Source organism: Micromesistius poutassou, assembly GCF_964030765.1.
Source record: "Micromesistius poutassou genome assembly, chromosome: 6".
NCBI lineage: Eukaryota > Metazoa > Chordata > Actinopteri > Gadiformes > Gadidae > Micromesistius > Micromesistius poutassou.
In genome coordinates this window covers 4,622,651-4,636,544 of record NC_140276.1, presented here as the reverse complement: position 1 = coordinate 4,636,544, position 13,894 = coordinate 4,622,651, and the positions used below count along the sequence as shown (strand labels likewise).

The window sequence follows — 13,894 nt, the reverse complement described above, 5'->3', positions numbered from 1 at the left end:
TTCAAGCCAGTTTTAAGATTGCACCAAATGCTGCATGTCTTCCGCTCAGTACTCCTTGAACTCTTGTGACATGAATGTGAAATGTATGCATCAGTGGTGCAGTGTTCCACCTTGAGGTGGGGGAGCAGTCAGCAGAAAGCAGCGATAACAACGCTGAAGAGCCTCAGAGGTGATATAAACGGGAGCCTAATCAAAGCACCCTCATAAGGTGCAAACTCAAAGGGGTCAACTCATAACGTATAATTACTAAGCTTGCAGTCTCCGGTAAATTGGACCTGATGAAGTGAAGCCCTGCGGTTCAAAGAGAAGTGAATGTCAGAATTATCTTTCAGATGGAGTAAGCCATATGTTTGTTAGCGTCAGGAACTAGTTGTGCAATTAAGTGAAAAATGTACCCAACACAGAATTTAAGAAGGATTAGGATCCCCCTCCTACTCCTTCTCTGAACGCACACACACAAACTCAAAAGAGAGGCACAGCCTTTCTACGGTGCAGCCTTTCGCAGTGAAATTCAAAGCTTGTGCACATGGTTACAGCGGCGGGTCAGTGGTGTGAACGTGCAAACTGCAAGGCGATAAGTTAGAATGGAGAGAGAAACCGCAGCGCAATCCTCATGTTTCACAGCTGCAGTCTATTGGCATGTTGAGCTACCCCTGAGTTGAATGGTTCAGAACAACAAAACAACACCAAATTAGACCCACATTTTTTGAGCGAAGATGGAAGTTCCTGTCTACGGGGTCGGTTCCCACACACACACATGCATGGCCTTGAACTGAACTCCCAGCATGCTTTGCTGTGTTATACAAAGAGGCATACTCGATAGTCTGGCTTATTTGATCACCATTGAATAGATCACATATATGGAAATTACATATTAAGTATTTTTTACCAGACATGATATAAAGGTGTTTGTAGTTGTTACTCAGCTGTGGAACGCCAATTACAGGTTAGTTCCCCTTCCTGACAGAATATTGTGGAAAGATGGTCTGGGAGTAGCAGATTTCCAATATTTCATGTAATGAATGTCCTACTTTCATTGCTCAAATAGGAAATGAACCTTGTGAGCCGCAATTCCAAGGCACCTTTAATTAAAACTACAGCGAGCTGACAAGAAGAAAAAACACACTGATTAATGGTAGATTCAATTCCATTTCAGACCTGTTTTAGAAATATGTTCAGGCTTAATGAGACCCATACAGCATCAACCGTCTGGACATTTTAAATCAGGTCTAATGCTTCAAACAAGACATATGTCAGTGTCCCTGACACTCGTAGCCTGAATATTTCATGATTTCACCTGGTTGGCTCTACAGCGGTGCCTGGAAATGGAAAATAGTACATTCCTTCATGTTTCAGATATGCCTATGCCTTGACAAATAAACATTAGTAAAAAAAAAAAAACAGAATTGTTTATATATATTTCTGTCTATTTGTCATACATTTGATCACAGTTACAGATACATAAACATACAGGGAAAGCCAAACTCAAGAATGAATGAAGGAATGAATGAATGACACTCGGTGGAATGGTAATGATCGCAGGCACTTGGCACCCAAAGCCCAGCCCGCTCCTCTGCTGCCTGTCCCAGGCTTATCTGCTGCTCGTTGTACTGCCGTCCTCCTCCTCCCCTTCTCTCTCCTGTCTCTCTCCCCCCCACCCCCTCCCCCCCCCTCGCCTGGTGCTTTACCTGGAGACAGCATCATGGGGGAGGTCTCTGTTCCTCTCCAGCAGCTGCCACACGCTACCACGCCTTTCCACAGATTCTACAAAGTCTGCAAAGAAACGGCTAGTAACTAATGAAGTGTCGTTTTTCTTCCGACATGGAATATGTTACAATATCTTCTGAAATATGGTTTTAGGTTAGGGCTCTGGGAAGTTTTTGTACGAGCTATAGGAGACTATAGAATTTCCCCTGTTTGTGAAAGGATGGAGGTAGAAAGGGCTTTCCTTGATGATTTTTGTTACATGGCAATCAAACAGAAATTGTTGTTACTTTAAAGTAGAAAGAAAAGAAATCTCTTCTCAAAACATTTGTTGCATAATTTATAGCCTTTGAAAAGGAAACGTGTTTGTTCCTCATGGCTGCCGTGGAGGTTAGACGACAGCTTGCGTGCAGTCACCGGCAGACTAAACTGCGACAACTCAAGGATACAGTACAACTAATACAGTGCAATACAGTGCAACTGTTGTGGTGTTGTGGCCTCTGTAACACTTCCTGTTTAATGAGAAGCTGATTCTTGGTCCCTCTCCGGCTGCAGTCAAAGGGAACCTATAAGACTATGTACGACGATTATGTTTTTGCTCCTTAATTATATACAGCTCCACTGCATTAACACGCCAGCCGCAAGCCCCATGTCACTTTGTGCTTGGGAACAGCGTTGAAGTAAAAAAATATTCCCACAACAAAGACTACAGCCTTGTAATCTTACATAAAGGGGAGGAGGGGGAAAAAGGCGGATAAAAGTGAGGGTAGAGGATTTGACGGAGCTAACCTCCAAGGGGGAGCAGAGGGGGTGTCCTTCAAGGGCCATGTTGAACATCACATGAGCAGCATTGACAGACACAGAGTGTGCACCCTACTCCCTCCCCCCCATCACCTCACCCCATATTCACAATTGGTATTCTGGCCGTACCAGGTGGCTCTTCAATGACAATGTACCCCCAGAGCATCAGCTTTCATTTCTGTGCACTTGAGAAGCAGGTAGTTCTGGCACAGTGGATATTAAGGGGCTTCGGGATGTGGAGATGGGGCCTGGGGGTGGAGGTGGAGGGGTGTGTAAGGAGGGTGAAGGATGCTCTGTTCTGTCCACAAACAGAATAATGCGCAAGTAAAATGGAGGAAATGCTGGGAAAGGTTATAGTGTGTGTGTGTTTGTGTGTGCATGTGGCTGTGCATGTGTCTGTGTGCATGTGTGTGTGTGTGTGTGTGTGTCTTTGTTCAAGTGTTTGTGTGTGTGTGTGTGTGTGTGTGTGTGCATGCTGTGTGGGTTGTAGACTTTAGATATGCAGGCAGTGTATGTAGGAGCATAATGGGAGCTCCCTGCAATGCAGGAGGAGGCGGGAGTTAAAAATATGCTGCAGTCGGAGGGCAGTGGGCAGAGGTCTGAGAACGCTGTGTAGCCTAGAATCAATACAGATTAAGTAGCTATTTAAAATGGAGGAGGCAATCACTTTGACTTTGAACTTTAACCCCATGCCATCGCTGCACATTGACTGACCAAACCCGGGGAACTTTAGAGGTAACATCAACAAAACAAAAACACACACACATACACACAACTGTGATTTGGATTTTTTTTTTTTATGGTACGGCACATTTAGCCATGATATGGGAAATGCACACTCCAGATCCAACAACACAGTCAAATGTAATACCATCGAAATAACATTGCATTTCTGCTGCAAAATACAAAAGTGGTATTCTGTCATTTGTGTACATCTGTGTTTGTCTGTATGTATATGATTTGTGTCTCTATGAATTGATCCTTTGTCCTAAGAGGGCCTTGTTGAACGTCACAAGAGCAGCATTGACAGAAACGGAGTGTGCTATCCCACCTCCCCCCCCCCCCCCCCATCACCTCACCCCATACTCACAATTGTTATTCAGGCGAGTGGCTCTTTAATGACAATGCACCCCATGGCATTTGTGTACATCTGTGTTTGTTCGTATGTATATGATTTGTGCTTTTATGAATTTATGGCCAGGGGATTCTATGAAAAAAAGGCCATCCCTTATTGTCTGTCCTCTAACCTTCTTTTTGCAGCAGTTATCGTTTACATCCATTCATTCGATAATGTGGGATAATTATGGCTGTAATAATACACCATTTAAGGCACACCTAATGCCTATTACGGAACGGGGACTAACGCACCGCCGATAGAAACACCTTCATTGGTGGCTGGCTTTAATTACAGTCGTTACAGCCCACCACGCCACTCCCTTTGATTGTTTGAAAAGTCCACCTGAATTGCAACGTGTCTCAACAGGGCATTATGCCATGTGAATTCATAATGTTGTATTTATGAAAGTCTATAATTGTGCAACATATTTTCATTTCCAATGCTAATGATGGACCTTCGCGATCATTATGCCCTAATTATGTTTCAAATGACCGCTGTAGACCCTAATGTGGATGATTGCATTTGAGAAGAGGATGCAGAGGTGACTTTCAATGTGTTACGCTGTGCATGAATTTGTCAGCGAACTATGTTTGCGTGCGTGCGTGCGCGCGCGTGTGTGTGTGTGTGTCTGTGTGTATGCGCGTGTGTGCGTGCACGCATATGTGTGTCTGTTTGTCCGCGTGTTTCCCAACCATTGCCTTCATGCATAATTTCTTTCATATCAGGTACTTTCTTCTTAAAAGCCTCTCAGTGGTTGACTTTGGTTGAAACAAATCACCCCATTTAGACTCAGTCTCATATTGATGAATTGAATTCATAAAGCATTGAGGCAGCACTCTTGTGTTTCCCGTCAGTAATCAATGCCCAAATCTATTTTCTGTGCATTTGAGGAGGGTGTCAGTTGGGGGGGGGGGAATTGCCAAAATAAAGGTCTTGACATGTACAAATTTAGCACATTATCAACAGAGACACTTTTTTTTTTTTTAAGGAACCACACACGGTATCGAAAGGGTTATTTTTCTTTGCGTGGAACTAGGATGGCCAGGGTTTTAAATTGGTAGAAGACTTGTATTTTGGTATCAAAGCAGAAGGCATTCATCATGTTGACTGTTTTATTTGTGTTATGTAGATGTCTTGACTCGCGCTGGCATGCTACACTGTGACAAATACCTCTGAACTGATTGCTCTGTCAACAAAAGAATCAACCGATATGTTTCCTTTTTTTCACCATTTTATTAATAACAGTTGAATTAATTTCTATACAATTAATTTACGGTAAATAATGCAGTCATAACTCTGCTCAACATGGATGTATTACTTGTACACACTTTAGTCCCAATCCTCTGCTGTTGACAGAAGCTGTATTTTCAGAATATTTTTCTGATTATCCATGGCTGCTGGCAGCATTGTAGAGTGAATATAATTTTGTCCGCTGTCCCAAAGCATCATCCATGGAATTGGGGGGTTATCAGGGTCAAGAATGCAGATCAATTGAGAAAATTACATGCTTGTCAAGCTGCTACGCATGTAATGCCTCTGCTGTCATTTCATACATAAATATAGTGCAGAGGAGCTCTATAGTTGTTTTGTATTAACTGCATATGTGAGCATTTTCATGCCTATTAACGGTTCGACTGCTCAGTCCTGATTAATTCCTACATTGTGCGAACATTCAATTGGTCCAGTTCTCGCCTTCACGAAGAAAATCGCTATTGATACCCCCACTGACATCAACGGCGGCCTTTTTAATTAATTGCTTTATGGTAATAACCCAAGCCGCATTTTGCACCACAGCACACATGTTGATCTAAGATCTCCGCACCAGCGTGACACACACACACAGGCACTCGTACGCACACTCCCAAGTCCACGTGTTTCGCGGTAAGAGACTTGTCACTGCTTAACACGGCATCTTTTTCCACGTGCGTCATGCCTGCAACGCCTATGCCAAAGCAAATCCAGCAGGCATTGAATAATTGAATTGATACTTATTATAGATGGAGGGGCCCCCCCTGCCTTTCCCTTCAGATGCCACTGTGTCGCTAAAGGTGGATTTATACTACTCCGTAATGTGCTGTGGGTAGATATGGAGAGCCCTCTCCGTCGACGGAGAGCCTGTCGGAGACCCTCTCCATAGCTCTACGTGCGCATCCAATATTTTTCCGTCGAGGCAACGGAGACGGACGGAGACGGCAAGGGCTGTGATTGGTCCTCTAACAAAATCATTTCCGGAATCACTTTTTCCCGGTTTGACTTTGCACCTTATTTACTTTGTACTTTGTTTACTTTTCACATTTAGGACTAATAAGACACCAAATAAGAATTTTTTTGGAAGTTTATTTTCAACACTATTTACATGGTTAGTAGTCGGCATATAAGATCGATCGGGCGGCGAATTGCATTGCGTATCCGACGTCCCGACGGAGCACTGGGAATGCTCGAGGGGTCTCCGTAGTTACGGAGTCGGATTACGGATTACGGAAACGGAGTAGTATACTTTGGCCTTAAGCCTGACCTCCGGGAGGCAGGGAGAGCCACGACAGAAACACGTGCGCGCACACATCTGTGCGGTGGCATGATGCCATGGACCGGCGTGCCTGTTACCCTCATGGCCTCCTTTAGACCGTTCCCCATCTGTCCCACTGTGTACACGGCCGATTAAAACATCATACACAAGCACAAGATGTTAGGTATACAAGCCAAGTTATGAGCGAATACTTTGATTTATTGTTTTTCACAGAATCGCTGCTGACAGCATTATCGATGCCGCTAAAATCATTATGTACTCGCATACAATGTGAGGGATACAATAATAAAGTTATGAGCGAGGTTGGTCGTGGTTGGTCATTTAAACCGTATATTTTACCGCTTTGCGGTTATATGTTGTCTATAAAAGTGCATATGCTCTTTTGCAGCTGATCTGTTTTTCGCTGTTTACGAATGCAAAGGGGTGTTTTATCCATTGGTAGGAACTTTTTTTTTGCTTAGCCCCCAAGCGGGTGATATGTATTCTCCAACTCTACATAATATTACCATTTGCATTATGTGTTCCCCGTTCAATTTGAGCGAATTTAAATTCCGGGATTCAACAAAGTGCACATTGATATTGCTGGAGGAAAATGGATTCTGCTTGTATTTGTATTTCATAATCTCATAAAGGCCCGTACGTTTTATTTCCTTCCCCCCCGCCCAATACCGCGTCATTGTCCTGGAGTATTTAGAGATATCACACAGCATTCCGGGGATATCTAGAAATACTCCTGCATACTGTGGTGTACTCGATTATGAATTACAAACAACGTGACGGAATCCATCCAGAAAAAAAACGCACACAACCGCAACACAACCAGGATCTAAACTACTCCTTTTCTCTCCCTCCTCTCTCCGCACAGCGATCCAAAATTGCGGTGTATGAGAAAATGTGGTCGTACATGAAATCGGCCGAGCCCTCTGTGTTCGCAAAGACCACGCCCGACGGCGTGGCACGGGTGCGCAAGTCCAAGGGCAAGTTCGCCTTCCTGCTGGAGTCCACCATGAATGAGTACATCGAACAGCGCAAGCCCTGCGACACCATGAAAGTGGGCGGGAACCTGGACTCCAAGGGCTACGGAGTGGCCACGCCCAAAGGCTCAGCATTAAGGTGGGTGGGATATTATAACAATATGGTCTTCTGTTGTTATAGTATTCCACCTACCCTGATGTCCCCTTTCCCTTGTGTTGTCACTCTCTTCTTCCTCCTCTTTCTCTTGGTTGTGGTTGTTGTTGTTGTTGTTGTTGTTGTGTTGTTGTTGCTGTTGTGGTTTCTGTTGGTGTTGATTTTGTGTTTGCGGACGCAGAGGTAACGGTGGTATGATCTTCTTTGTTCCCCAAGCCCATCGGACACCGCTGTTTGTTTGATGTCGATGCCGTTGCTCTCGCTAGATGTTTAGATGTAGTTTTGGAATGTAGACGTTCCTTATAACGCTAAAGTCTAAAGCTAACAGTAATTATGTCTCTCCCCTTCTGTCTTGCTATTGCTTTTCTCTTCCCCTCAATCTCGCCGTCTGTCTCGCGTGCCGTCCTACCTGTCTGTGTTGTGTGTTGTCACTTTTAATTTAACAGTTGGATGGGTTTTCAATTTAGCCTTTAAAAGCTGTGCTGTCACTTGTGACGATTGTTAATTGCATGCTGTTTGTTGTGTTTACGTTCCTTCTCAATGACAAGTGTCCCCATCCCGCACACTTCGGCTCGAAACAATGTAACCCTCCATGCCACCTAGCCGAGAGTTTACACTGTCTTTACCCTGATATGAGCTTCCCTAATCTCTCAATTCCCAAATAATCTGTCCCTCTTTTTACAATTCTAGACCAGACTAATTTTCTACAACACTACCCCTTGCACTAATAGCGGTAGTCTTTCTACCATTACTAATTAATATTATTTTGATAGACAACAGTATTTTTTATGATTTGAATTATAACAATTATCATTATTATTACTTTGCTTACTTATTATTAGATTTCTCACGGACCTGTGCATTTTCTTACAAGTTATGTTTTATCGTTTCAAGAAATGCTGTTAACCTGGCAGTTTTAAAACTGAATGAGCAAGGCCTGTTGGACAAATTGAAAAACAAATGGTGGTACGACAAGGGAGAGTGCGGCAGCGGGGGAGGTGACTCCAAGGTCAGCCTCGATGTCACCACAATCGGGTACCATAGTTCAGAGTAATCGGCAAGGCTGTTACAGTAACCCAACCGCAACCAAACCAACTGGACAGCCAACCTGCTACGGCTACTGCCCTAACGCAGAGCGATAAGCCATCTGATGATGATGATGGTGATGATGATGATGATGATGATGATGATGATGATGATGATAGTCCCCCTGGCCATGGTGATTTGACAACTCAATCAAACAGAGGAAGCCCTTTACTTGACCAACAGAAAACAGAGGATAATGTATTATTGGGTTTATGTGAAGGACACATAGTGGATGGGAGTCAGGGCTTTGATGCAGCTTGAAGGTTAATGGTTTTGTTAGTCAAAGATGTGGGGGTTTTCTCTTGGAGAGTTGTGTTTGTTGGAGAAAGAGGTTCTATTTTGTGAGTGAAGGTTACCTTAGTGAGGGAAGATTAAGCGTATTGGTTTGTTAGTGGACAGGATGAATCCCGTGTTCAGTTAGCTGCCCTGCAGATGTGAAAGGTTGAGGAAACAGATGTTTAGCCTTATACATCTGTAGGCCAGCTATGATAGTCAATTGCAGAGATTGCAGTTTAGAGGAGTAGGCTAGCTATATGCAAGTATAATATTTGATGCCAAATAAAATTTGGTCATCCCCCATTTTATCCAATAAGGTATAAAATCAAATACTTGGATTATAATAACGGATTCATCTCACAGTTGTTTCCCATGAAACAAACATCCCCGAGGCTGGTCTGACAAAGCCCAAAACAATTTTGTGTCATCTTCACCTTTGTGACTTCAGCCCCAAAATGGCAGCTCTAGCTGTGGCTAGAAGGGTAGGCGAGGCGAACAGCGGCGTCTTGAGGGGAGTAAGCATTCCGGGCAAACGTGAGAATTCTAATTTAGAATCACCAACCCTAAACTTTTTTTTGTCCCCCTTTATCATCCTTATTTGCGTTATTTAGCAACCCATATCTCTGACACATGAAAAACGGCTCCCCTTTTTTTGGCTCTGTCTTGGTCCTTCAATTGTGAAAAACGAAGGCCTACTTACAAACGGTCAATTACTTAACACCATGGGGTGCTGTTACTATATTAGTCTCAAACGGCACACACCCTGGGACGTTTGGTTGGCCAGTCAATGTAAAGACAAATTAATCTGCCATGACATGTGCAATTATTAAGGTCACCTAATTGGTTCAATGACAGATAAAGCTGTAGGATACTGTAGTTCGCCCTGACATATTAATTGCCGTCGATTGACCCTGCACTTTGATGACTGATTGCAGTAGGTAGTATTTAAGGGTCTGCCTCATCGCATAGATCAATGTTTAACCATGGGCCGCACCACTTTGTCCCAGGGGTCACGTGTGACCAGGAGTTTGCCTTATTATTCCCGTATTACTCACCTACTGTGGATTCATCTTTCAAATCGTGCTATTGCTAACCTTGCTAGCAGAAGCTAAGACGTCTTCTAATGGGGAAACTGAACCGTGCCGAGTTGCGCCCTCAGAGGAGAGTGAGGCTCTCGCTGCTTGTCTCTTTATGCTCCCCATCGATCTGGCATGGTTCGCAGGTATGTACCGTTTGTTTCCTCAGCTTGTTTTGCCGTCTCCTGGCCGTCTGAGGAGGAGGAAGGGCTAAGCTTCAACTAGAAATCATGCAGCCTGGGGCATAGTGTTCATTGCCTGGCTATACCTCTTCTCATTTAGAGCTCTCTGTTGCAAACAGGCATCACAAATCACACACACACACACACACACACACACACACACACACACACACACACACACACACATTCACATTCACTCTTTCAACACATATACTCTTTCCTTCTATTTCTGCACACACACACACACACACACACACACACAAAGACAGCTTATTCTCGCCCTCAGGCTCAACACAGTGTGGCTTAGATTGAGTTTCAGACACTGAACATGTTACTGCCTAATTGCATTGTTAATCAATGTCTCTCTGAGCCAACACAATGTCCACAAAGTGCTTGGGGAGATAGGCTATGAGGGATATACAGTGGTGTTATCTTCCCTGAGTGCATAATACATCGCCCTGATCCACATAGGGGACATTGTTCATGGGGGACCTGCCTTGTCACTTTTTTTTTCTAACACTGCACTGCCTTTACCCAATTGGATAGATATCGTCTAGCTTTTCTTTTCTGTGCCATTTTTAGTTTTCTCTTTATGCAGCGTTCAGACATTAAGTCCTCAAGTCCAATTACGGTTCTGTCAAAGATGGATTGTGGGGTACCTTGCGAGATTCCTCACCGCCATGTTGCCAAGCTTGGTTCTGAAGTCCCGTAGAGTTTGTGGCTGGTGTGATGCTAATCCTTCATGTTAAAGGCTAGGCAATCTCATTAAGGTGTGGAACCAGTTCGGAATTAATTACGGTTGTCTTCTTTTTTTTTTTTTACGTCTTACGATATCGTCGCTTGGGTGTTATAATGGCCCATCAGCGATCACCACAACATAGTTAAGCATCTCAAGTTGCGGCGTTGGCAAATGTGGAAGCGAAGGGTTCCAGGTGCTTAGCATACATCATCCTCATGAAGCATTATGTGTTTCCTGTCTGTGAAGAGAGAGGTCCCTGTTGGGTTGAGTTGGTTAAAACGCTGTGATGAACCCTGGAGTCTGTTACTGACACACCCTACCCCCCCCCACCCCCCCCCACCCCCCAATACAAACAAATAGAGCCCAATTGTTTATATTTTCCCCTTTCTTTACACATAGACTTGCAGATTGTACCATCGGTACCTGCTCGTCGGCCTGTTGACAGCGCCTGCCGATTACTCAAAGCGATATGGGTAGACCCTGGCTTTAGCTATAGGGGTGATGAAGGTAATAGGTTAGGACTGCCTGTGTTTCTGTGATGTTGATACAGCCAGGGACCCTGCTTTATCGCTTTTTTTGTTGTTGGTTTAAAAAGTATGTAGTAGTTTAAAAAAAGTTGAATAACATAAAATAACATAATATAATGTTATTTATGTTATTTCCCACGTGAAGAACTCCTGTAAACCTTGCAGTATTGAAACTCAGTGAACAAGGCATCTTAGACAAGCTGAAAAACAAATGGTGGTACGATAAGGGTGAATGTGGAACGAAGGACTCTGGAAGTAAGGTCAGTCGCTGTAGGTCTTTTGTACTGATTCCAAATTGCATTTTGACGTACTGTTCATATGCAAAAAAAAAAAAACGAAAAGATTTATCTTACATCTACAGTTGCATTTTAATTTTCCACACATTTTTTTCTTAAATTTTTTAGTATTTTTATTAGTTTTGTTATCTTTCATTTTCCTCCACAATCAAAGTAGTGAACGTTTTTGTAGCTTTTGAGTTAGGGCACTGTTTCCCCTTGAAAATGACTGCAAAGGAAGTTTTTTTTTCTTTTGTGGCCATGGTCATTTATTTGGAACGAAAGTTATTTACTCCACATTTTTCAAATACAGAATTCCACACTTTTTTTTTAATAGGCTATAACGATAACATCTTGGGGAAACTGTAACCGTGCCAAAGAGATTCATCAGTTTGTAGACCGCCACAGTCACGGCAACTGTTTTTGCTCATTTTCACTCTTGACATATACATACTTTGACCATTATGCTGCTGTTTCTATTTACCAAACTTTTGATTAAAATTTGAGTTATTTGTGTTATTACTAGTTTGCATGGAAGTGTGTGTTAGATTCTTCAGCTTCTAGTGGTGCGGTGAACAGATATAAGCTCATCTGTTCACCTTCTGGAAGCTTCCAGGGCACCCTGGGGTGCCTCTCTAAAAGTCTTTGTTGATGTGTGACGTTTGATGCTGTTTGCGCCCCACAAAAAGTTGAACAATTTAATTAAGCAACTATTTAACCCTCTGAGAAGTAGCTTACTAATGGGTAGGATTGTCGGATAGCCTGTCTTACAATGTCCGCGGTCATAGGGTTAAAACGGCAAAAAGTAAAACTCTCATAAACAAATTTTGAATAATTATGTTTGGCAAGTAAGCAGCAGCAAAATGGTCTAATTTTTAGTGATCTTTTTTTTTTAGCTATTCATCCAATAATATGAATTTGACTGTACTGTATGACAATGTTACCATGGCAGTTATACGTACATGTCGCTAAGAAACAGATAGGAGTTTTTTCGACCTATGCGTTACCGACCAGCTTCCCACAACGTGGTCAGAAGCATATTACTGTTACACACAGTAGGACAGGGAGTCTCTACATTCACCATCAGATCGCAAATAAGAGTTGGCTCACTAGTCTTTTTTAAGTGAACAAGTGGTACGACGATGGCAATGTAAAGGTGCTCCTAGAGCGGCTAGACGTCAACCACAGATAAAGCCTTATTATGGTTAAATGCCCAGAGTCAACCTTAGAACCCCATTAGTTTGTTTAGTCTCATAGCTCTAAAGTCTATAAATATGATCTGCCATTGAATAGCACCAGACAGTGAAGAGGACTTAGCACTCGTAGCATAGCTTAAGGCTAGTTTACGTTAGTAGCCTGTTTCAGGATTATAGGGCTAGAACAATTAGAATTCTGTGGTCACAAGCTCCAGTACAACCCACTAACTATGTCAATCACTTTTTCCCAGGACAAGACAAGTGCTCTCAGCCTTAGCAATGTGGCTGGTGTCTTCTATATTTTGGTTGGAGGGCTGGGGCTGGCAATGATGGTGGCCCTGATAGAGTTTTGTTATAAATCACGGCAAGAAACAAAACGGCTGAAATTGGCCAAGAATGCCCAGAACTTTAAGCCCGCTCCCCCGACCAACACCCAGAACTTTGCCACATACAGGGAAGGCTACAACGTCTACGGAACCGAGAGCGTTAAGATTTAAAGGTAGGTTGTCTCCTTGTTCCTTGAGAAGCCTCTTATCCACATTGTTGATTAAGAGCGACACTGATAATAATGCATTTTAAATATATATCAATCAGCCCATGTGTATCCAAAGTGTACTCAAACAACCCCTTAAGTGTCTCCCTGTTCTGCTCTTCCTCTGCTCCTCTGTTTCCTGTCCTGCGGGCGTCTAGCAGACCGTATTCACACTGTCCCCTTACAACTGTGACTGAACGGCTGCAGATGGAAGGAAGGGATCGAAGCGGGAATCAAGATCCAAGCCCACTCTTCTCGCTTGGACATAAAACGATAATCTGCGACGATTGATGCCACAGGACTGGTCATTGGGGTGGGGTTAGGGGAGGGGCAGAGCTGAAGCTGTCCCTTCCCTTTCAGTGCCTTATGGAACTCAAGAGTCCACTCAATGCAAACCCCATTGGCAATGGCATTGCTTTTTTTTTTTTTTCCTTGCTTCAAGCCCCCATTGCGAGGAAAGATGAGCTGATCTGTGAAAAATAATCACCCTATTTGACCTGTAAACATTGAATGAGCGAGAGAACTAAAGCCATCACTTGCAACCTAAGCACATTTTCAAGTGCCATATTGAGGTCAAATCTTGTAAAACAAAGGCTTGATTGTTTTTTTTCTCGTGATCAATATGTCCATTGTGCTTCATCCTTCTCCTGCCGTCGTCAGATTTACACTGGTGTTACACAAATGACTTTATTAGAAATTATTCAAAGCACTGTAAGACACTAGACAAT

At 43.2% G+C, this 13,894-nt stretch overlaps 1 protein-coding gene across 2 annotated transcripts in view; it reads left to right on the top strand.

Annotated features, from left to right (window-relative positions):
- LOC311345522 (glutamate receptor 3) overlaps positions 1 to 13,131 on the top strand; it is a gene marked incomplete at both ends in the record, with an annotated part of 83,177 nt that extends 70,046 nt beyond the window's left edge. The window contains 3 exons of one of the 2 annotated variants that reach the window (XM_084469942.1): positions 7,015 to 7,262; positions 11,309 to 11,423; positions 12,886 to 13,131. In XM_084469942.1, the coding sequence (XP_084326068.1) occupies positions 7,015 to 7,262; positions 11,309 to 11,423; positions 12,886 to 13,131 (609 nt within the window). Of the gene's footprint in view, positions 1 to 7,014; positions 7,263 to 8,171; positions 8,287 to 11,308; positions 11,424 to 12,885 lie in introns of both variants that reach the window. The other variant, XM_084469941.1, reaches the window with a different exon arrangement.
- Between the last annotated feature and the right edge of the window lie 763 nt (positions 13,132 to 13,894).